The following is a 25,011-nucleotide window of genomic DNA, read 5'->3' as shown; positions in this document are numbered from 1 at the left end:
TGGGTTAACTGCCTGTTCAGGGGCAGAACCACATATTTTTACCTTCCCAGCTCATTGATTCGATCTAGCAACCTTTCGGGTACTAGTCCAACGCTCTAACCACTAGGCTACCTGTTGTTATTAGTGAAGGAGGAACCACATTTGGTTATCTTAGCTCCATTGGAAACTGTGGAAATTGTTATTGGGCTCCCGAGTGGCGCAGTGGTCTAAGACATTGTATCTCAGTGCAAGAGGCAGTACCTGGTTCGAATCCAGGCTGCATCACAGGCTGCCTGTGATTGGGAGTCCCATAGGGCGGTGCACAATTGGCCCAGCGTCGTCTGTGTTTGGCCGGTGTAGGCCGTCATTGTAAATAAGAATTTGTTCTGAACTAACTTGCCTAGTTAAATAAATACATTATTGGACTCCTATAACTACTGTATATCTCTGTACAGAAATGGCAGTAAGAACTGGACCAGGATTCAGGACCACTTCTTCTTTGGTGTCTTTCATCCTGTTAGAGACTATAGTGTGGAAGTAAGACACTGTGTTGTTGATTGATTGTGTGAATTTGAAGTATTAAATGTTTTTGAATGTGAATCTTTTAAAATCTCTTGATTCATTGTAATTTGACCTAATTGCGTTGGGTCTCTAAAAACGAATGTACTGAGTGTTGATTGAGGAGAGACGACGTGTGTAAACTGTTCTTTTTCCTCCCGTCTCTCCCTGCCAGACCATATTCTACACATTCCCCAGCCTATCAGAGGTGTTTGAGGACGAGTGGATTCCGCCCTGGAAGTTTGAGAAGTTGGTGGACTTCTGCCAGAGTGCATCTCTCCCGTTGAGGAACCCTGTCCCTGACCTGAGCCAGATTCAGCCTGGAGACTGGATCCAGCAGGATAAAGGTACATTCCCCTGAGGGGATAAAGGAAGTTGTATTGAACTGAAAAGGGTATCACCACTAGATGGCAGCAGAGACTGTACCCAACAGACAGCTACTCTGGTTAAAGTGGAGATCACAGCTATTCAACTATTGGTCTGAAGTACTGCTGGTTCTCCTTTCTACCTGGTAGTTAAATGAGCAATTAATGAAATTGATTGGCCAGGTCCCTGACTTTATAAGTGTTCTGGCCCTCCAGGACTTCAGTTTAAAAGCCCTGTTGTAGATGCCTCAGTGTTGTTGTTTGTTAGGGGATCAGGATGGTGAGGAGCGCTGGGCCGAGGTCCAGAAGAAGATGACCCCCTGGAGGTTGGGGATCCAGGAACAGGAGCCAGAGCTGGGTCTGGTGCCCCAGCAGAGAGCAGCACGCCTGGGCAAGCTGCACAGTGCCCTCCTGGTGGTTGCCTCACTCATAGACAAGCCCACCAACCTGGGAGGTTAGTTATTTATTTTCTATTTAACCTCTATTTATACAGGTCAGTCAATGCTGAACAACTTGGTACAGGATGAATGTTTTAACCTTCATCTGCTGATCTCTCTGTTCACATGATGAGTAACCTTGCTTGAGACCTGAAGACTTGTGTTAGCTCCCCAGGCTTGAGCTCAAGGAGCTAACACAGTCATGTAGTGTTCAGGAGACCCTGGTTGGAATCCAATCGGTCACATATGAACTCACAGCCATTTCTATCTAGCTATATTGTATTGTATTGTATTATTTACCATTAGCTACCCAATATACTTGGTGTTGCTAAGCGTTGCCATGCAAACAGACAGCAGCAGGCAGCACTACATGAACTAATCAGTCCTAATCAGAGTTTGTCTAAGGAGCACTAGCACGGCATCATAACAGACTCATGTTCCCCACTGGGCTGCCGTATTACTGGGCTGCCGTATTACTGGGCTGTCGTATTACTGGGCTGTCGTATTACTGGGCTGCCGTATTACTGGGCTGCCGTATTACTGGGCTGCCGTATTACTGGGCTGTCGTATTACTGGGCTGTCGTATTACTGGGCTGTCGTATTACTGGGCTGTCGTATTACTGGGCTGTCGTATTACTGGGCTGCCGTATTACTGGGCTGCCGTATTACTGGGCTGTCGTATTACTGGGCTGTCGTATTACTGGGCTGCCGTATTACTGGGCTGCCGTATTACTGGGCTGTCGTATTACTGGGCTGTCGTATTACTGGGCTGTCGTATTACTGCCGTATTACTGGGCTGCCGTATGCCGTATTACTGGGCTGCCGTATTACTGGGCTGTACTGGGCTGCCGTATTACTGGGCTGCCGTATTACTGGGCTGCCGTATTACTGGGCTGCGGCTGCCGTATTACTGGGCTGTCGTATTACTGGGCTGTCGTATTACTGGGCTGCCGTATTACTGGGCTGCCGTATTACTGGGCTGCCGTATTACTGGGCTGTCGTATTACTGGGCTGTCGTATTACTGGGCTGTCGTATTACTGGGCTGTCGTATTACTGGGCTGCCGTATTACTGGGCTGTCGTATTACTGGGCTGCCGTATTACTGGGCTGCCGTATTACTGGGCTGTCGTATTACTGGGCTGCCGTATTACTGGGCTGCCGTATTACTGGGCTGTCGTATTACTGGGCTGTCGTATTACTGGGCTGCCGTATTACTGGGCTGTCGTATTACTGTCGTATTACTGGGCTGCGGCTGCCGTATTACTGGGCTGCCGTATTACTGCCGTATTACTGGGCTGCCGTATTACTGGGCTGCCGTATTACTGCCGTATTACTGGGCTGCCGTATTACTGGGCTGTCGTATTACTGGGCTGTCGTATTACTGGGCTGCCGTATTACTGGGCTGCCGTATTACTGGGCTGTCGTATTACTGGGCTGTCGTATTACTGGGCTGTCGTATTACTGGGCTGTCGTATTACTGGGCTGCCGTATTACTGGGCTGTCGTATTACTGGGCTGCCGTATTACTGGGCTGCCGTATTACTGGGCTGTCGTATTACTGGGCTGCCGTATTACTGGGCTGCCGTATTACTGGGCTGTCGTATTACTGGGCTGCCGTATTACTGGGCTGTCGTATTACTGCCGTATTACTGGGCTGCCGTATTACTGGGCTGCCGTATTACTGGGCTGCCGTATTACTGGGCTGCCGTATTACTGGGCTGCCGTATTACTGGGCTGCCGTATTACTGGGCTGCCGTATTACTGGGCTGCCGTATTACTGGGCTGTCGTATTACTGGGCTGTCGTATTACTGGGCTGCCGTATTACTGGGCTGCCGTATTACTGGGCTGCCGTATTACTGGGCTGCCGTATTACTGGGCTGTCGTATTACTGGGCTGCCGTATTACTGGGCTGCCGTATTACTGGGCTGCCGTATTACTGGGCTGCCGTATTACTGGGCTGCCGTATTACTGGGCTGCCGTATTACTGGGCTGCCGTATTACTGGGCTGCCGTATTACTGGGGCTGCCGTATTACTGGGCTGCGGCTGTCGTATTACTGGGCTGCCGTATTACTGGGCTGTCGTATTACTGGGCTGCCGTATTACTGGGCTGCCGTATTACTGGGCTGCGGCTGTCGTATTACTGGGCTGCCGTATTACTGGGCTGCCGTATTACTGCCGTATTACTGGGCTGCCGTATTACTGGGCTGCCGTATTACTGGGCTGCCGTATTGGGCTGCCGTATTACTGGGCTGCGGCTGTCGTATTACTGGGCTGCCGTATTACTGGGCTGCGGCTGTCGTATTACTGGGCTGCCGTATTACTGGGCTGCCGTATTACTGGGCTGCCGTATTACTGGGCTGCCGTATTACTGGGCTGCCGTATTACTGGGCTGCCGTATTACTGGGCTGCCGTATTACTGGGCTGCCGTATTACTGGGCTGCCGTATTACTGGGCTGCCGTATTACTGGGCTGGGCTGCCGTATTACTGGGCTGTCGTATTACTGGGCTGCCGTATTACTGGGCTGCCGTATTACTGGGCTGCCGTATTACTGGGCTGCCGTATTACTGGGCTGCCGTATTACTGGGCTGCCGTATTACTGGGCTGCCGTATTACTGGGCTGCCGTATTACTGGGCTGTCGTATTACTGGGCTGTCGTATTACTGGGCTGTCGTATTACTGGGCTGCCGTATTACTGGGCTGCCGTATTACTGGGCTGCCGTATTACTGGGCTGCCGTATTACTGGGCTGTCGTATTACTGGGCTGCGGCTGTCGTATTACTGGGCTGCCGTATTACTGGGCTGCCGTATTACTGGGCTGTCGTATTACTGGGCTGTCGTATTACTGGGCTGCCGTATTACTGGGCTGTCGTATTACTGGGCTGTCGTATTACTGGGCTGCCGTATTACTGGGCTGTCGTATTACTGGGCTGTCGTATTACTGGGCTGTCGTATTACTGGGCTGTCGTATTACTGGGCTGCCGTATTACTGGGCTGCCGTATTACTGGGCTGTCGTATTACTGGGCTGTCGTATTACTGGGCTGCCGTATTACTGGGCTGCGGCTGTCGTATTACTGGGCTGCCGTATTACTGGGCTGCCGTATTACTGGGCTGCCGTATTACTGGGCTGTCGTATTACTGGGCTGCCGTATTACTGGGCTGGGCTGTCGTATTACTGGGCTGTCGTATTACTGGGCTGTCGTATTACTGGGCTGCCGTATTACTGGGCTGCCGTATTACTGGGCTGCCGTATTACTGGGCTGCCGTATTACTGGGCTGCCGTATTACTGGGCTGCCGTATTACTGGGCTGTCGTATTACTGGGCTGTCGTATTACTGGGCTGCCGTATTACTGGGCTGCCGTATTACTGGGCTGCCGTATTACTGGGCTGTCGTATTACTGGGCTGCCGTATTACTGGGCTGCCGTATTACTGGGCTGCGGCTGTCGTATTACTGGGCTGTCGTATTACTGGGCTGCCGTATTACTGGGCCGTATTACTGGGCTGTCGTATTACTGGGCTGCCGTATTACTGGGCTGCCGTATTACTGGGCTGCGGCTGTCGTATTACTGGGCTGCCGTATTACTGGGCTGCGGCTGTCGTACTGGGCTGCCGTATTACTGGGCTGCCGTATTACTGGGCTGCCGTATTACTGCCGTATTACTGGGCTGTCGTATTACTGGGCTGCCGTATTACTGGGCTGCCGTATTACTGGGCTGCCGTATTACTGGGCTGCCGCTGGGCTGGGCTGTCGTATTACTGGGCTGCCGTATTACTGGGCTGCCGTATTACTGGGCTGTCGTATTACTGGGCTGCCGTATTGGGCTGGGCTGCCGTATTACTGGGCTGTCGTATTACTGGGCTGTCGTATTACTGGGCTGTCGTATTACTGGGCTGTCGTATTACTGGGCTGCCGTATTACTGGGCTGCCGTATTACTGGGCTGCCGTATTACTGGGCTGCCGTATTACTGGGCTGCGGCTGTCGTATTACTGGGCTGCCGTATTACTGGGCTGCCGTATTACTGGGCTGCCGTATTACTGGGCTGTCGTATTACTGGGCTGTCGTATTACTGGGCTGCCGTATTACTGGGCTGCCGTATTACTGGGCTGTCGTATTACTGGGCTGCCGTATTACTGGGCTGCCGTATTACTGGGCTGCCGTATTACTGGGCTGTCGTATTACTGGGCTGCCGTATTACTGGGCTGCCGTATTACTGGGCTGCCGTATTACTGGGCTGTCGTATTACTGGGCTGCCGTATTACTGGGCTGCGGCTGTCGTATTACTGGGCTGTCGTATTACTGGGCTGCCGTATTACTGCCGTATTACTGGGCTGTCGTATTACTGGGCTGCCGTATTACTGGGCTGCCGTATTACTGGGCTGCGGCTGTCGTATTACTGGGCTGTCGTATTACTGGGCTGCCGTATTACTGCCGTATTACTGGGCTGTCGTATTACTGGGCTGTCGTATTACTGGGCTGTCGTATTACTGGGCTGTCGTATTACTGGGCTGTCGTATTACTGGGCTGTCGTATTACTGGGCTGCCGTATTACTGGGCTGCCGTATTACTGGGCTGCCGTATTACTGGGCTGCGGCTGTCGTATTACTGGGCTGCCGTATTACTGGGCTGCCGTATTACTGGGCTGCCGTATTACTGGGCTGTCGTATTACTGGGCTGCCGTATTACTGGGCTGCCGTATTACTGCCGTATTACTGGGCTGTCGTATTACTGGGCTGCCGTATTACTGGGCTGTCGTATTACTGGGCTGCCGTATTACTGGGCTGTCGTATTACTGGGCTGCCGTATTACTGGGCTGTCGTATTACTGGGCTGTCGTATTACTGGGCTGTCGTATTACTGGGCTGCCGTATTACTGGGCTGCCGTATTACTGGGCTGCCGTATTACTGGGCTGTCGTATTACTGGGCTGTCGTATTACTGGGCTGCGGCTGTCGTATTACTGGGCTGCCGTATTACTGGGCTGCGGCTGTCGTATTACTGGGCTGCCGTATTACTGGGCTGCCGTATTACTGGGCTGCCGTATTACTGGGCTGCCGTATTACTGGGCTGCGGCTGTCGTATTACTGGGCTGCCGTATTACTGGGCTGCGGCTGTCGTATTACTGGGCTGTCGTATTACTGGGCTGCCGTATTACTGGGCTGCCGTATTACTGGGCTGCCGTATTACTGGGCTGCCGTATTACTGGGCTGCCGTATTACTGGGCTGCCGTATTACTGGGCTGCCGTATTACTGGGCTGCCGTATTACTGGGCTGTCGTATTACTGGGCTGTCGTATTACTGGGCTGCCGTATTACTGGGCTGCCGTATTACTGGGCTGTCGTATTACTGGGCTGTCGTATTACTGGGCTGCATTACTGGGCTGCCGTATTACTGCCGTATTACTGGGCTGCCGTATTACTGGGCTGTCGTATTACTGGGCTGTCGTATTACTGGGCTGCCGTATTACTGGGCTGCCGTATTACTGGGCTGCCGTATTACTGGGCTGCCGTATTACTGGGCTGCCGTATTACTGGGCTGCCGTATTACTGGGCTGTCGTATTACTGGGCTGTCGTATTACTGGGCTGCCGTATTACTGGGCTGCCGTATTACTGGGCTGTCGTATTACTGGGCTGCCGTATTACTGGGCTGCCGTAGCCGTATTACTGGGATGCCGTATTACTGGGATGCTGGGCTGTCGTATTACTGGGCTGGGCTGTCGTATTACTGGGCTGTCGTATTACTGGGCTGTCGTATTACTGGGCTGTCGTATTACTGGGCTGTCGTATTACTGGGCTGCCGTATTACTGGGCTGCCGTATTACTGGGCTGTCGTATTACTGGGCTGTCGTATTACTGGGCTGTCGTATTACTGGGCTGTCGTATTACTGGGCTGTCGTATTACTGGGCTGTCGTATTACTGGGCTGCCGTATTACTGGGCTGCCGTATTACTGGGCTGCCGTATTACTGGGCTGCCGTATTACTGGGCTGTCGTATTACTGGGCTGCCGTATTACTGGGCTGCCGTATTACTGGGCTGCCGTATTACTGGGCTGCCGTATTACTGGGCTGCCGTATTACTGGGCTGCCGTATTACTGGGCTGCCGTATTACTGGGCTGCCGTATTACTGGGCTGCCGTATTACTGGGCTGCCGTATTACTGGGCTGCCGTATTACTGGGCTGCCGTATTACTGGGCTGCCGTATTACTGGGCTGTCGTATTACTGGGCTGCCGTATTACTGGGCTGCCGTATTACTGGGCTGCCGTATTACTGGGCTGCCGTATTACTGGGCTGCCGTATTACTGGGCTGTCGTATTACTGGGCTGTCGTATTACTGGGCTGCCGTATTACTGGGCTGCCGTATTACTGGGCTGTCGTATTACTGGGCTGCCGTATTACTGGGCTGTCGTATTACTGGGCTGTCGTATTACTGGGCTGCCGTATTACTGCCTGCTGTCTGTTTATGTAAGCCTTATGTTCATTTTAATGAGTTTATACAGGAGAATACCTATTTTTTTTCAAATCTTCATTTAACTAGGCAAGTCAGTTAAGAACAAATTCTTATTTTCAATGATGGCCTAGCTACTACCATTAGGCTATTAAATGATGCTAGCAAACTGGCTAGCTACAGTGTCTAGTTAAGATTTTTTTAAACTCAGGAGTCAATAGTTACTTTTTCTGGCGAGTGGGATTAATGTATCATCGTCATCGATGAACCACCAAAGGCATACCCCATTTCTGTTTAAAAATTGAGAATTTTCGTGGCCAAAGTTGACGTTTAACGTGAGAACCATTTTAGGACCATACAAACACAGTTTTATGTTCTAGGTTTCTAACCCTGTGTCAAAGCTAGAATACCACCTCTGCAGGATTAACAATTCAACTGCCCCTGCCAACCCAATGGCTTGTCAATTATTCCTCCTCATTAATCCCTACAGATCTGATAGATGCCGCTCTGCTTTATCCACTGAGCTAGTTTACAGCTAGGCACTGTTCCTCAACAGTAAATGCCTTAGAGTAAAGTGGGCTATCCTTGAAGACGAGTGCCTATGCTCCCTCACTCCTAATTTATAAACCCCTGGCACCTTCTCAGGATCGTCCAGGCCAGAGCTTCAACTTCAGCACACTATGACGCACTCCTCTGGGTTGGTTTAGCCCAGACACCCATTTTACGACTCTTGCTAGAGTTCCTTGATTAATCAAGTCAATTTCAGAAACCTAGAGTAAAACGACATGCATTTGTATGACTCTTTGATAACACAGGGTTTCAGAACAATAAAGGAAGTTTATTCAAAATTCTAGAAAAATACATAAAAAATCTCAGATCAATCAATCAATCACAAATAAATATCACAAATCGATAAGTGAAAATGAATCCTGGATTAGATTCATAGATTCCTCCAGCGCCCTTAACTAAACCATTATTAGGGTGCCAGTAATATATTGTTTGTCCTTTTACAATTTTATGAGAAGCACAGTATTTAAAACAAGAAAAAAAAACATTTCTTACAATTTCTAAACCGTATGTCTTCCCCCTCGGGATGATCAGTCCTTCAGGCGGTGTTTAACTACACTCCTATCAATGAGGTAACCTTCAGTCTGTGTTTAACTACACTCCTATCAATGAGGTAACCTTCAGTCTGTGTTTAACTACACTCCTATCAATGAGGTAACCTTCAGTCTGTGTTTAACTACACTCCTATCAATGAGGTAACCTTCAGTCTGTGTTTAACTACACTCCTATCAGTGAGGTAACCTTCAGTCTGTGTTTAACTACACTCCTATCAATGAGGTAACCTTCAGTCTGTGTTTAACTACACTCCTATCAATGAGGTAACCTTCAGTCTGTGTTTAACTACACTCCTATCAATGAGGTAACCTTCAGTCTGTGTTTAACTACACTCCTATCAATGAGGTAACCTTCAGTCTGTGTTTAACTACACTCCTATCAATGAGGTAACCTTCAGTCTGTGTTTAACTACACTCCTATCAATGAGGTAACCTTCAGTCTGTGTTTAACTACACTCCTATCAATGAGGTAACCTTCAGTCGTGTTTAACTACACTCCTATCAATGAGGTAACCTTCAGTCGGTGTTTAACTACACTCCTATCAATGAGGTAACCTTCGGTCTGTGTTTAACTACACTCCTATCAATGAGGTAACCTTCAGTCTGTGTTTAACTACACTCCTATCAATGAGGTAACCTTCAGTCTGTGTTTAACTACACTCCTATCAATGAGGTAACCTTCAGTCTGTGTTTAACTACACTCCTATCAGTGAGGTAACCTTCAGTCTGTGTTTAACTACACTCCTATCAATGAGGTAACCTTCAGTCTGTGTTTAACTACACTCCTATCAGTGAGGTAACCTTCAGTCGGTGTTTAACTACACTCCTATCAATGAGGTAACCTTCAGTCTGTGTTTAACTACACTCCTATCAGTGAGGTAACCTTCAGTCTGTGTTTAACTACACTCCTATCAGTGAGGTAACCTTCAGTCGGTGTTTAACTACACTCCTATCAATGAGGTAACCTTCAGTCTGTGTTTAACTACACTCCTATCAATGAGGTAACCTTCAGTCTGTGTTTAACTACACTCCTATCAGTGAGGTAACCTTCAGTCGGTGTTTAACTACACTCCTATCAATGAGGTAACCTTCAGTCTGTGTTTAACTACACTCCTATCAGTGAGGTAACCTTCAGTCGGTGTTTAACTACACTCCTATCAATGAGGTAACCTTCAGTCTGTGTTTAACTACACTCCTATCAGTGAGGTAACCTTCAGTCGGTGTTTAACTACACTCCTATCAGTGAGGTAACCTTCAGTCTGTGTTTAACTACACTCCTATCAATGAGGTAACCTTCAGTCCCTGTTTAACTACACTCCTATCAATGAGGTAACCTTCAGTCTGTGTTTAACTACACTCCTATCAATGAGGTAACCTTCAGTCTGTGTTTAACTACACTCCTATCAATGAGGTAACCTTCAGTCTGTTTAACTACACTCCTATCAGTGAGGTAACCTTCAGTCTGTGTTTAACTACACTCCTATCAGTGAGGTAACCTTCAGTCGGTGTTTAACTACACTCCTATCAATGAGGTAACCTTCAGTCTGTGTTTAACTACACTCCTATCAATGAGGTAACCTTCAGTCGTGTTTAACTACACTCCTATCAATGAGGTAACCTTCAGTCGGTGTTTAACTACACTCCTATCAATGAGGTAACCTTCAGTCTGTGTTTAACTACACTCCTATCAATGAGGTAACCTTCAGTCGTGTTTAACTACACTCCTATCAATGAGGTAACCTTCAGTCTGTGTTTAACTACACTCCTATCAATGAGGTAACCTTCAGTCTGTGTTTAACTACACTCCTATCAATGAGGTAACCTTCAGTCTGTGTTTAACTACACTCCTATCAATGAGGTAACCTTCAGTCTGTGTTTAACTACACTCCTATCAATGAGGTAACCTTCAGTCTGTGTTTAACTACACTCCTATCAATGAGGTAACCTTCAGTCTGTGTTTAACTACACTCCTATCAATGAGGTAACCTTCAGTCTGTGTTTAACTACACTCCTATCAATGAGGTAACCTTCAGTCGTGTTTAACTACACTCCTATCAATGAGGTAACCTTCAGTCGGTGTTTAACTACACTCCTATCAATGAGGTAACCTTCAGTCTGTGTTTAACTACACTCCTATCAGTGAGGTAACCTTCAGTCTGTGTTTAACTACACTCCTATCAATGAGGTAACCTTCAGTCTGTGTTTAACTACACTCCTATCAATGAGGTAACCTTCAGTCTGTGTTTAACTACACTCCTATCAATGAGGTAACCTTCAGTCTGTGTTTAACTACACTCCTATCAGTGAGGTAACCTTCAGTCTGTGTTTAACTACACTCCTATCAATGAGGTAACCTTCAGTCTGTGTTTAACTACACTCCTATCAGTGAGGTAACCTTCAGTCGGTGTTTAACTACACTCCTATCAATGAGGTAACCTTCAGTCTGTGTTTAACTACACTCCTATCAGTGAGGTAACCTTCAGTCTGTGTTTAACTACACTCCTATCAGTGAGGTAACCTTCAGTCTGTGTTTAACTACACTCCTATCAATGAGGTAACCTTCAGTCTGTGTTTAACTACACTCAATGAGGTAACCTAGTCTGTGTTTAACTACACTCCTATCAGAGGTAACCTTCAGTCTGTGTTTAACTACACTCCTATCAATGAGGTAACCTTCAGTCTGTGTTTAACTACACTCCTATCAATGAGGTAACCTTCAGTCTGTGTTTAACTACACTCCTATCAATGAGGTAACCTTCAGTCTGTGTTTAACTACACTCCTATCAATGAGGTAACCTTCAGTCTGTGTTTAACTACACTCCTATCAATGAGGTAACCTTCAGTCTGTGTTTAACTACACTCCTATCAATGAGGTAACCTTCAGTCTGTGTTTAACTACACTCCTATCAATGAGGTAACCTTCAGTCTGTGTTTAACTACACTCCTATCAATGAGGTAACCTTCAGTCTGTGTTTAACTACACTCCTATCAATGAGGTAACCTTCAGTCTGTGTTTAACTACACTCCTATCAATGAGGTAACCTTCAGTCTGTGTTTAACTACACTCCTATCAATGAGGTAACCTTCAGTCTGTGTTTAACTACAACTCCTATCAATGAGGTAACCTTCAGTCGTGTTTAACTACACTCCTATCAATGAGGTAACCTTCAGTCGTGTTTAACTACACTCCTATCAATGAGGTAACCTTCAGTCTGTGTTTAACTACACTCCTATCAATGAGGTAACCTTCAGTCTGTGTTTAACTACACTCCTATCAATGAGGTAACCTTCAGTCTGTGTTTAACTACACTCCTATCAATGAGGTAACCTTCAGTCGTGTTTAACTACACTCCTATCAATGAGGTAACCTTCAGTCTGTGTTTAACTACACTCCTATCAATGAGGTAACCTTCAGTCTGTGTTTAACTACACTCCTATCAATGAGGTAACCTTCAGTCTGTGTTTAACTACACTCCTATCAATGAGGTAACCTTCAGTCTGTGTTTAACTACACTCCTATCAATGAGGTAACCTTCAGTCGTGTTTAACTACACTCCTATCAATGAGGTAACCTTCAGTCTGTGTTTAACTACACTCCTATCAATGAGGTAACCTTCAGTCTGTGTTTAACTACACTCCTATCAGTGAGGTAACCTTCAGTCTGTGTTTAACTACACTCCTATCAATGAGGTAACCTTCAGTCTGTGTTTAACTACACTCCTATCAATGAGGTAACCTTCAGTCTGTGTTTAACTACACTCCTATCAATGAGGTAACCTTCAGTCTGTGTTTAACTACACTCCTATCAATGAGGTAACCTTCAGTCTGTGTTTAACTACACTCCTATCAATGAGGTAACCTTCAGTCGTGTTTAACTACACTCCTATCAATGAGGTAACCTTCAGTCTGTGTTTAACTACACTCCTATCAATGAGGTAACCTTCAGTCGGTGTTTAACTACACTCCTATCAATGAGGTAACCTTCAGTCTGTGTTTAACTACACTCCTATCAATGAGGTAACCTTCAGTCTGTGTTTAACTACACTCCTATCAATGAGGTAACCTTCAGTCTGTGTTTAACTACACTCCTATCAGTGAGGTAACCTTCAGTCTGTGTTTAACTACACTCCTATCAATTAGGTAACCTTAAGTGTTCCCCTAGATTTTTACTTAAACACTAAGAATAAATATTGATGCATTTTAAGCTAAATCTTCCTCCAGCTGAACAGGTTCTTCTAGCAAGCTCAAAGAGAGTCGTACCTCTCCCAAAAATCCTGCTTCTTTCACTCCTCGTATTCTGCTAACTCACGGTGGTTATAGATCTGCCCCGATGACGCACTCATTCAGTGGTTAACACCTACTGTAATGCGGCCATTTCTCAGAAGGGGATTTTTCTCTTGCCTAGACAGGATGTCCGCCTCAATCGCACTCGTACCTCTTCCTGCCTCCTCCTGGCTGTTCTGACCTGGGGAGCTAGTCCAGCTAGCACCCTTAGGATACCACATTATCATTCACTTTTAAAACATTCATTTCTAGACATGAACCTTTCTCATTCCACTCAATTCTAATCTTACTCCAACCTATTTTATTACTCCCATTACATCTTAAAAGTCCAACATTTTAAACATTTCATCAGTACACCATGTCAATGTCAACCTCCTCCAAGACTCTTAAACATGTTCCAGATATACTGTACCTTAAAAACAACCATCATTATAACATCCTTAACCATTTTACTGCATTTATTTAATCACCCTTTAATATCTTCCACTGTATATTTCCCAATGTTTTCAACCTTGTAACATATTTATCCTTTCATTATTATTTGAAAGAATTCCAGTCCCAGTTCATTTCAAATTTGTCTTATTTTCTTATTGACTTATTGTCTTTAATAAATGCTGGTGGGGCCTTCCTACCCATGCCCTCTGTCACTAAAATGTCACAGAGAACTGGGCCTTGGACTGCTATTCTTGACAGCTGAAAAGTGTCTTCTTTCATAGTTCTCCTCATCACTCCTCCTCTTGCCTCTGTCCTGCTGGACTGAAGGAGAACATGCTCAATAAAGTGTCTAGGCATAATGGTCTCGTAGAGGTGTGTTAGAGATTGAGCGATAAGGTATTATTGAGCCAAGTCTTTGACTAGAAAGGGTTCCTTTTCTTTGAGTACAGTAAAGAATGCAGCTTTGACGTGTGGTCCACCTGAATTCAGTGCCTCGTATATCACTCTCATCTTGGCCTGGCGGGTCGGTGCAGCGCTGATATTTGCATTGATCTCTTCACCGATCATGCCCTTCGTGAGGAGAATATCTGCTATGGCAAACACATTATTGACTCTTTGAATGATCTGTGGTCTGAATTCATCAACAAACTCAATGTCTCTTGTGGATGAATCATCTCTGTATTCCTCTGTTCGTATTTCAGCTTTCCATGCAGATTCTCCCTTCTCACTTATCAACTCCATCTCAAAGTCCATCGCAGGGTCCTTTATGTACACTTCAAAGTAGTTTGGCCTGGTGCTTCTTAGCTTGATCTTTTCTGGCGTAATCGAGGATTGACACGAGGTCTTGAGGGTGAAGCGACTCCCCTTCCGAAGGGACTTCTCCGGCTTTGGCTTTGGAAGTCGTAAGAATCCATAGGACTTCTCCTGTGCCTCCACCTCCCGTGCTAGAGAAGGATCACATCGGATCAGATATGTGTGTAAGGTGAGGAGTGCTCTGGTGGACCTAAAGATCAGAAGGTCACAGTGCACTCTCCAATGCAACCCACGTCTCAGTACCAAACCCCTGCCAGAGAAGGAGGGATGAAGCAGTTTGGCGTGGAACCCCGTCACCTCATCCACTTCTTCCACAAGCACTCTGTTGTCTTTCACATGTAGAACCTTCATGTCTTCTCTCAAGGAGGATTGTGGGTAGTCTGGATCTATACAGACAAAGTGTGGCAGACTAATTTCCTCTAGTTTGCCAGAAATCATTGTGATGTCCAGTAATGGACCTCCTTCTTCAAAGCGCATGTTGTTCAGAGTGGCCCTGTGAGGCTCCCAGGAGCTGAACTGGTATCGCAGACTGACTTTGCTCTCACATACCCACCGCAGCCCTGATAAGATGCACTCGTAATGCCCTGCTGCAGAAGAGTCGAGTGTGTAGACGGTGGTCTCATCCTCTGAAGACACGGAGGGTTCAACCTGAATCCAGGACATTGAGCTCTTTATATGGTTGCAATTCAAACATTCCTTTGGACAATCGGTTTTAAGGCCAAACTCTTTTTGGAGACACATATTTGACCCTGAATAGTTGACTCCAATCTCTTTGGCAAGTTTAGTGATGATTGTTCCTACTGAATCCAGTGCCTTTTTGTAGAACTGTCTTATTGTTCCAGTGATGAAACTACTACCATCCTTTTCACCAGGACTGAGTTTGTCCATGATGTTTGTATGTATGACTTTAAGCCTATCTATCATTAAGTTATGTTGTTTTAAATCACGTTCGATATTATCACCAAGAGACAGAAGAAGTGAAACTAAAGTCTTCAATTCCTGTTCACTAGGTTCTGCCCTTTCAATTACGTTTGAGAGCTCATCAAGTTGTGACAACTGGGGTAGCAGAGGATTTGACTGTTCAGGAGTGCTAGTTTCACAGTTATCGACATCTTGATCTTTTGATGTGGCCATTTTCACTCCAAAGGCGCAATCTGCAGTGGCTACAACCACTTTTGGACGTATAAAGCAGTAATGTTCTTGCTAAGCCATTGATTCATTGATTCTAGAAGAATATAATTGAAAAATAACTAATGAGCTTAGTTAGTTCAACTGTCGTACTCCATCAGAACCCAGAATATAATCTTGCTTTATGGCAACATTTGTTAACATCGTAATTGTAAACAAACACGGTATAGCCTCAAAACGTGGAAAAAAATAATATCCTCTGGTATGTGTTGTCCATTTACTACAGGAAATGTCTAGCCAGTTTCCCTTTTTATTGTCCAAACGTCACCTTTGGACAATTTGCGTTCCTCTCCCAGTCTCAGTTAGTTCCACTCCTAACAGACAATTAATGAATGTCCAAATCAACAAAAGAAAAACATGAGAGAACTGCTGTGAAGTAGCCTTTCCCGCTGTAAGAGTTACTTTCAGTTTTAAAATGGGTGTGATCTGTGGACTGTGATTGGCTTTAATGCAGTCACATGGTCTTTGAGTAAAGGTGGATATTTTTAAGGTGGATTTTCAACAATATTATATTTTATACAGGGTGGCTATCACAGTGTTATATTTAAATGTGAGTTCCTAAGGCTGCAACTTGTGCATCCCACAGAATCAAAAAGCTGACTAGTATCTGGTTAAATAATCACATCCTTATTACACACGTCATTAAATATGACTTTTACAGTATTTTATGTGCTGATCTGGGCTATTTTGCATAAAGAAAATATCGCTCTATACCTGTAGCATTCAGAATAATTGAAACATTTAAATAATGATTGTGTAAATCATTGTGTTTTTGTTTGATTTATATTTCTGTGTGTGTGTGTGCATGTTTGTCTGTCTGTCGGGCTGTGTAGTAGTTTAAAGGCTTAATGCAGCCATTTTTATACCAGTCAAATCATTTCTGGGGAACAATTAAGTACCTTTATAAAATAGTTTTCCATTAAAATGGACAAAAATAGCTTTTTAGCAACACAAAAATCTCAAGCAATAATTGTTATAGGACTGGGAGTGGGGAGGGGGAAACTAAAAACTAGTTGTTATTGGCAGAGAGGTTTGTTATTGGTCTATTAACTAATTAAGCTTAAGCTCGACCAATGCAAAACCTGCTGATTAGAAAGTCCTTTGTAGATTGTATTTTCAAACAGCAAATGTTTTCACACGTTTACAGTGTTAGTTTTATCAGGTGATACAAAACATAGGAAAAACAGAATTTTGACTGCACTGGGCCTTTAAATAAAATAAAAACATGTTCCATGCTCTGTCTGAAGAAAGTATCACCTTAAACCTGTAGCATACAAATATCTGAAACATGTAAATAGTGGTTGTGTAATTGTTTGTTAATGTGTACATACATGTGTGTGTAGGACATGTGACCTCTTTGGGGCCATGTCAACCATTAAACACTGAACTAAAATATTAACGCAACATGCAACAATTTCAAAGATTGTACTGAATTACAGTTCGTATAAGGAAATTAGTCAATTGAAATACATGAATTAGGCCCTATTCTATGTATTTCACATGGCTGGGAATATAGATATGCATCTGTTGGTCACAAATACCTGAAAAGTAAACCCCCAAAAACGGCTTCGATCACGAACTGCAATCAAGATCAAGACCATGATGAGGATGACGAGCATGCAGATGAGCTTCCCTGAGGTGGTTTCTGACAGTTTGTGCAGCAATTATTTGGTTGTGTAAACCCACAGTTTCATCAGCTGTCCGGGTGGCTATTCTCAGACGATCCCGCAGGTGATTAAGCCGAATATAGGAGGTCCTGGTTTGACTTGGTTACACGTGGTCTGCGGTTGTGAGGCCAGTTGGATGTACTGCCAAACTCTCCAAAATTATGTTGGAGGTGGCTTATGGTAGGAAAATGCACATTAAATTATCTGGCAACAGTTCTGCTGGACATTCCTGCAGTCAGTATACCAATTGCACGCTCTCTCAAAACTTGAGACATCTGTGGCATTGTGTGACAAAACTGCACATTTTGGAGTGGCCTTTTATTGTCCCCAGCACAAGGTGCACTTATGTAATGATCATGCTGTTTAACCAGCTTCTTGATTTGCCACACCTGTCAGGTGGATGGATTATCTTGACAAAAGAGAATGCTCACTAACAGGGATGTAAACAAATTTGTGCGCAAAATTTAAGACAAATAAGCTATTTGTGCGTATGGAAAATGTAATCTTATTTCAGCTCATGAAACATGGGACCAACACTTTACATGTTGCATCTATTATTTTGTTCAGTGTAGTATGTGTTGGACAGTCTTTGCCAAGTCAGTGATAAACACTTTCGCGCTCTCTCTCTGTCTCCCTCTCTCTTTGTCTCTCTGTCGCTCTCTCTCTCTTTGTCTCTCTGTCGCTCTCTCTCTCTTTGTCTCTCTGTCGCTCTCTCTCTCTTTGTCTCTCTCGATCTCTCTGTCTGTGTGTGTGTGAAGGTCTGTGTAGGACATGTGAGATCTTTGGGGCCAGTGCTCTGGTGTTGGACAGTCTTCGCCACGTCAGTGATAAACACTTCCAGGCCCTGAGTGTCTCCTCTGAGCTATGGCTCCCCCTACTGGAGGTAGGTAACAACACTTTAGTAGCCTAAACCACAGGTGTCAAGCTCATTCCGCATAGGGTTGAGTGTCTGCAGATTTTCGCTCCTCACTTGTACTTGATTGATAAATTAAGGTCACTAATTAGTAAGGAACTCCCCTGTTTGTCTAGGTTTTAATTGACAGGAAAAAACAAAAACCAGCTGACACTTGGCCCTCCATGGAATGATTTGGACACCATTGACCTAAATTCTCCAGTGCTGTAGTGGAGGGTAAATGCACCTTTTTCAGTGCAGATGTAGAGGAAGGAGGACAGCTGAACACTCTAGGATATTGAGATGTTCACCAAGTTCATTCACTCTACTGTGTTCAGCTGACTTTTTAGCCAGTTAAAAAAGTGTTATTTTAACATCATATATTTGTGTCTCTACCAGGTGAAGCCCGTAGAACTAGCTGACTTCTTGCAGCTGAAGAAGAAGGAGGGCTACTGCATTGTGGGAGTGGAGCAGACAGCCAATAGTCAGAGTCTAAAGGACTACAAGTTCCCTGAGAAGACTCTGTTACTGCTGGGGTAAAACCACTCTCCTGTAGGACAGCAGAGCACATTGTCATGTCCAGTTGTATATAACTTTGTGTCATATTGGAAGTATTTTCTGCTTCAACAAAAGCCATGACATGAAATGCAATTATTCACTAACAGACAAACCACACAAATGAACAATCAATGCATGACATAATTATTGCACATCAATTCATTGACTTGACTGTATAAGCACACATGTACATACACAGCCATGACTGGGACTGTCTCACGGGTCAGGGAGGAAGCTGACAAAGCTCTTTAATGGAATCTCAGTAATGGAGTGAGTGTTCCCCTGGGCCCCGATCAGGCAGACACACAGATCTGCTTCCTGCTGCAGTGAGGAGACGTGCCCAGGCATGCTGGTCTCTAATGGGTGCTCTGTGGAGGGAAGAACAGGGAACACACGCTCCAGCCATGCATCACATGCACAAATGTATGTATGTATGTATATACAGTGGGGAGAACAAGTATTTGATACACTGCCGATTTTGCAGGTTTTCCTACTTACAAAGCATGTAGAGGTATGTAATATTTATTATAGGTACACTTCAACTGTGAGAGACCAATTCTAAAACAAAAATCCAGAAAACCACATTGTATGATTTTTAAGTAATTAATTAGCATTTTATTGCATGACATAAGTATTTGATCACCTACCAAACAGTAAGAATTCCGACTCTCACAGACCTGTTAGTTTTTCTTTAAGAAGCCCTCCTGTTCTCCACTCATTACCTGTACTCGTTGCCTGTATAAAAGACACCTGTCCACACACTCAATCAAACAGACTCCAACCTCTCCACAATGGCCAATACCAGAGAGCTGTGTAAGGACATCAGGGATAAAATTGTAGACCAAAACAAGGCAGGGATGGGCTACGGGACAATAGGCAAGCAACTTGGTGAGAAGGTAACAACTGTTGGCGCAATTATTAGAAAATGCAAGAAGTTCAAGATGACGGTCAATCATCTGGGGCTCCATGCAAGATCTCACCTCGTGGGGCATCAATGATCATGAGGAAGGTGAGGGATCAGCCCAGAACTACACGGCAGGACCTGGTCAATGACCTGAAGAGAGCTGGGACCACAGTCTCAAAGAAAACCATTAGTAAGACACTACGCCGTCATGGATTAAAATCCTGCAGCGCACGCAAGGTCCCCCTGCTCAAGCCAGCGCATGTCCAGGCCCGTCTGAAGTTTGCGAATGACCATCTGGATGATCCAGAGGAGGAATGGGAGAAGGTCATGTGGTCTGATGAGACAAAAATAGAGCTTTTTGGTCTAAACTCCACTCGCCGTGTTTGGAGGAAGAAGAAGGATGAGTACAACCCCAAGAACACCATCCCAACCGTGAAGCATGGAGGTGGAATCATCATTCTTTGGGGATGCTTTTCTGAAAAGGGGACAGGACGACTGCACCGTATTGGGGGGAGGATGGATGGGGCCATGTATCATGAGATCTCGTGGCTGGGTCTTCCAGCATGACAACGACCCGAAACACACAGCCAGGGCAGCTAAGGAGTAGCTCCGTAAGAAACATCTCAAGGTCCTGGAGTGGCCTAGCCAGTCTCCAGACCTGAACGCAATAGAAAATCTTTGGAGGGAGCTGAAAGTCTGTATTGCCCAGCGACAGCCCCGAAACCTGAAGGATCTGGAGAAGGTCTGTATGGAGGAGTGGGCCAAAATCCCCGCTGCAGTGTGTGCAAACCTGGTCAAGAACTTCAGGAAACGTATGATCTCTGTTATTGCAAACAAAGGTTTCTGTACCAAATATTAAGTTCTGCTTTTCTGATGTATCAAACACTTATGTCATGCAATAAAATGCAAATGAATGACTTAAAAATCATACAATGTGATTTTCTGGATGTTTGTTTTAGATTCAGTCTCTCACAGTTGAAGTGTACCTATGATAAAAATTACAGACCTCTACATGCTTTGTAAGTAGGAAAACCTGCAAAATCGGCAGTGTATCAAATACTTGTTCTCCCGTCTGTATATATATATATACATACATACAGTGGGGCAAAAAAGTATTTAGTCAGCCACCAATTGTGCAAGTTCTTCCACTTAAAAAGATGAGGCCTGTAATTTTCATCATAGCTATACTTCAACTATGACAGACAAAATTAGAAAAAAATCCAGAAAATCACATTGTAGGATTTTGTATGAATTTATTTGCAAATTATGGTGGAAAATAATTATTTGGTCACCTACAAACAAGCAAGATTTCTGGCTCTCACAGACCTGTAACTTCTTCTTTAAGAGGCTCCTCTGTCCTCCAGTCGTTACCTGTATTAATGGCACCTGTTTGAACTTGTTATCAGTATAAAAGACACCTGTCCACCACCTCAAACAGTCACACTCAACTCCACTATGGCCAAGAACAAAGAGCTGTCAAAGTACACCAGAAACAAAATTGTAGACCTGCACCAGGTTGGGAAGACTGAATCTGCAATAGGTAAGCAGCTTGGTTTGAAGAAATCAACTGTGGGAGCAATTATTAGGAAATGGAAGACATATAAGACCAGATCTCACCCTCAAAATGATCACAGATCCCAGAACCACACGGGGGACCTAGTGAATGACCTGCAGAGAGCTGGGACCAAAGTAACAAAGCCTACCATCAGTAACACACTACGCCGCCAGGGACTCAAATCCTGCAGTGCCAGACGTCTCTCCTGCTTAAGCCAGTACATGTCCAGGCCCGTCTGAAGTTTGCTTGAGAGCATTAAGATGATTTGGGAGAATGTCATATGGTCAGATGAAACCAAAATATAACTTTTTGGTAAAAACTCAACTCGTCATGTTTGGAGGACAAAGAATGCTGAGTTGCATCCAAAGAACACCATACCTACTGTGAAGCATGGGGGTGGAAACATCATGCTTTGGGGCTGTTTATCTGCAAAGGGACCAGGACGACTGATCCGTGTAAAGGAAAGAATGAAAGGGTCATGTATCGTGAGATTTTGAGTGAAAACCTCCTTCCATCAGCAAGGGCATTGAAGATGAAATGTGGCTGGGTCTTTCAGCATGACAATGATCCCAAACACACCGCGCGGGCAATGAAGGAGTGGCTTCGTAAGAAGCATTTCAAGGTCCTGGAGTGGCCTAGCCAGTCTCCAGATCTCAACCTTATAGAAAATCTTTGGAGGGAGTTGAAAGTCCGTGTTGCCCAGCAACAGCCCCAAAACATCACTGCTCTGGAGGAGATCTGCATGGAGGAATGGGCCAAAATACCAGCAACAGTGTGTGAAAACCTTGTGAAGACTTACAGAAAATGTTTGACCTCTGTTATTGCCAACAAAGGTTATATAACAAAGTATTGAGATTAACTTTTGTTATTGACCAAATACTTATTTTCCACCATAATCTGCAAATAAATTCATTAAAAATTCTACAATGTGATTTTCTGGATTCTTTTCTCATTTTGTCTGTCATAGTTGAAGTGTACCTATGATGAAAATTACAGGCCTCTCTCATCTTTTTAAGTGGGAGAACTTGCACAATTGGTGGCTGACTAAATACTTTTTTGCCCCACTGTGTACACACACACACACACACACATTCTGAGTTCTTGGCTGATTTCTTTTGATTTTCCCATGATGTCAAGCAAAGATGCACTGAGTTTGAAGGTAGGCCTTGAAATACATCCACAGGTACACCTCCAATTGACTCAAATGATGTCAATTAGCCCATCAGAAGCTTCTAAAAGCACAGTCAACTTAGTGTATATAAACTTCTGACCCACTGGAATTGTGATACAGTGAAATAATCTGTCTGTAAATAATTGTTGGAAAAGTTACTTGTGCACAAAGTAGATAAGTGTATGTAAACTTCCGACTTCAACTGTGTGTGTGTTATATACAGTGCCTTGCGAAAGTATTCGGCCCCCTTGAACTTTGCGACCTTTTGCCACATTTCAGGCTTCAAACATAAAGATATAAAACTGTATTCTTTTGTGAAGAATCAACAACAAGTGGGACACAATCATGAAGTGGAATGACATTTATTGGATATTTCAAACTTTTTTAACAAATCAAAAACTGAAAAATTGGGCGTGCAAAATTATTCAGCCCCCGTAAGTTAATACTTTGTACCTTTTGCTGCGATTACAGCTGTAAGTCGCTTGGAGTATGTCTATCAGTTTTGCACATCGAGAGACTGAAATGTTTTCCCATTCCTCCTTGCAAAACAGCTCGAGCTCAGTGAGGTTGGATGGAGAGCATTTGTGAACAGCAGTTTTCATTTCTTTCCACAGATTCTCGATTGGATTCAGGTCTGGACATTGACTTGGCCATTCTAACACCTGGATATGTTTATTTTTGAACCATTCCATTGTAGATTTTGCTTTATGTTTTGGATCATTGTCTTGTTGGAAGACAAATCTCCGTCCCAGTCTCAGGTCTTTTGCAGACTCCATCAGGTTTTCTTACAGAATGGTCCTTTATTTGTCTCCATCCATCTTCCCATCAATTTTAACCACCTTCCCTGTCCCTGCTGAAGAAAAGCAGGCCCAAACCATGATGCTGCCACCACCATGTTTGACAGTGGGGATGGTGTGTTCAGGGTGATGAGCTGTGTTGCTTTTACGCCAAACATAACGTTTTGCATTGTTGCCAAAAAGTTCAATTTTGGTTTCATCTGACCAGAGCACCTTCATCCACATGTTTGGTGTGTCTCCCAGGTGGCTTGTGGCAAACTTTAAACGACACTTTTTATGGATATCTTTAAGAAATGGCTTTCTTCTTGCCACTCTTCCATAAAGGCCAGATTTGTGCAATATACGACTGATTGTTGTCCTATGGACAGAGTCTCCCACCTCAGCTGTAGATCTCTGCAGTTCATCCAGAGTGATCATGGGCCTCTTGGCTGCATCTCTGATCAGTCTTCTCCTTGTATGAGCTGAAAGTTTAGAGGGACGGCCAGGTCTTGGTAGATTTGCAGTGGTCTGATACTCCTTCCATTTCAATATTATCGCTTGCACAGTGCTCCTTGGGATGTTTAAAGCTTGGGAGATATTTTCGTATCCAAATCCGGCTTTAAACTTCTTCACAACAGTATCTTTGTAAAGTGGCTGTTCCACTGGATGTCATAAGGTGAATGCACCAATTTGTAAGTCGCTCTGGATAAGAGCGTCTGCTAAATGACTTAAATGTAAATGTATCTCGGACCTGCCTGGTGTGTTCCTTGTTCTTCATGATGCTCCCTGCGCTTTTAACGGACCTCTGAGACTATCACAGTGCAGGTGCATTTATATGGAGACTTGATTACACACAGGTGGATTGTATTTATCATCATTAGTCATTTAGATCAACATTGGATCATTCAGAGATCCTCACTGAACTTCTGGAGAGAGTTTGCTGCACTGAAAGTAAAGGGGCTGAATAATTTTGCACGCCCAATTTTTCAGTTTTTGATTTGTTAAAAAAGTTTGAAATATCCAATAAATGTCGTTCCACTTCATGATTGTGTCCCACTTGTTGATTCTTCACAAAAAAATACAGTTTTATATCTTTATGTTTGAAGCCTGAAATGTGGCAAAAGGTCGCAAAGTTCAAGGGGGCCGAATACTTTCGCAAGGCACTGTATATATATCACGCACACAAGCTACAGAATGATGTTTGATCAATAGACACATCGGTCAGTAATACACGTTTTTTTCTCTACTGTGTGTACCGTCTCCAAACGGCGTCTGTTATTGGTTAGTTATTGGAGGTTGATCATTCCTGGGTGGGATGGTTGAGCTCAGTCAAACATACAGGGTTTGTTTAAGCTGAGAGGGCCGAGGAGAGCTGCAATTTGTAATGAACACAACAAGGCAAAGTGTATCTCGCACTCTGTCAACACACACACACACACACACACACACACACACACACACACACAGCCATTAGTCAGGGAACACTCCACCTGTGGTCTGCTCTGTTCCAGCACAGCATGGTGTTTGTCTAATGTAACCCATTACAACCATATCTGTACCTGTCTCTGTCATATTGTTCACAGCAGGCCAGGGTGAATGTTCTGTAGATCAGTGACTAAGGCCGGGATTCAACCCCATCGCCCCTTTTCGGCTATGCACCTATTAAAGGCATTGCTCCCGCATTTGTGGAGACCACATTCTCAGCTCAATTGGAAATGACCTTTAAATTTCAGTCGTGTGGATCTATATATATCTGGATCTAAATGAACTTTGACCGTACGCTATAGAAATAGAATGACATTGACTCAAATGGGAATGTCCAGTGTTCCAGTCCTTTAAATGTCTATGGACCAACATCCTAT

The 25,011-nt window shown here is 44.6% G+C and overlaps 2 protein-coding genes and 1 long non-coding RNA gene across 24 annotated transcripts in view; 1 reads left to right on the top strand and 2 right to left on the bottom strand.

Moving 5' to 3' along the window:
- Window positions 1-25,011, top strand: part of tarbp1 (TAR (HIV-1) RNA binding protein 1) — a 51,749-nt gene that overhangs the window by 25,561 nt on the left and 1,177 nt on the right. The window contains 5 exon segments of the mRNA XM_052514298.1: window positions 435-516; window positions 713-884; window positions 1,171-1,356; window positions 18,052-18,176; window positions 18,585-18,721. Coding sequence (XP_052370258.1) covers window positions 435-516; window positions 713-884; window positions 1,171-1,356; window positions 18,052-18,176; window positions 18,585-18,721 — 702 coding nt within the window.
- LOC127927674 (uncharacterized) lies at window positions 8,902-12,984 on the bottom strand. 22 transcript variants are annotated; one of them, XR_008128393.1, is made up of 6 exons: window positions 11,220-11,465; window positions 10,974-11,014; window positions 10,525-10,565; window positions 10,403-10,484; window positions 9,831-10,076; window positions 8,902-9,748 (listed from the first exon to the last, which is right to left on the bottom strand). It is a non-coding gene; the product is annotated as an uncharacterized LOC127927674 (long non-coding RNA). The 22 variants fall into 22 exon arrangements; XR_008128405.1 differs by having other exon boundaries at window positions 8,902-9,994; window positions 10,036-10,076; XR_008128391.1 differs by lacking the exon at window positions 11,220-11,465 and adding an exon at window positions 12,806-12,984 and having other exon boundaries at window positions 8,902-10,076.
- LOC118378419 (NACHT, LRR and PYD domains-containing protein 1 homolog) lies at window positions 13,023-16,271 on the bottom strand. The gene has a single exon (XM_035765397.2). The coding sequence runs from the start codon at window positions 15,570-15,572 to the stop codon at window positions 14,025-14,027; it is 1,548 nt and encodes a 515-aa protein (XP_035621290.2). The 5' UTR covers window positions 15,573-16,271; the 3' UTR covers window positions 13,023-14,024.

Source organism: Oncorhynchus keta, unplaced genomic scaffold (genome assembly GCF_023373465.1).
Source record: "Oncorhynchus keta strain PuntledgeMale-10-30-2019 unplaced genomic scaffold, Oket_V2 Un_scaffold_17242_pilon_pilon, whole genome shotgun sequence".
Taxonomy (NCBI): Eukaryota; Metazoa; Chordata; class Actinopteri; order Salmoniformes; family Salmonidae; genus Oncorhynchus; species Oncorhynchus keta.
The sequence above is the reverse complement of the archived record's forward strand: the minus strand, read 5'-3'. Positions and strand labels throughout refer to the sequence as shown.

Excerpts from the sequence above, each read along its gene's own strand:
- LOC118378419 (XM_035765397.2), bottom strand. The coding sequence starts at position 15,572 with ATGGCCACATCAAAAGATCAAGATGTCGATAACTGTGAAACTAGCACT.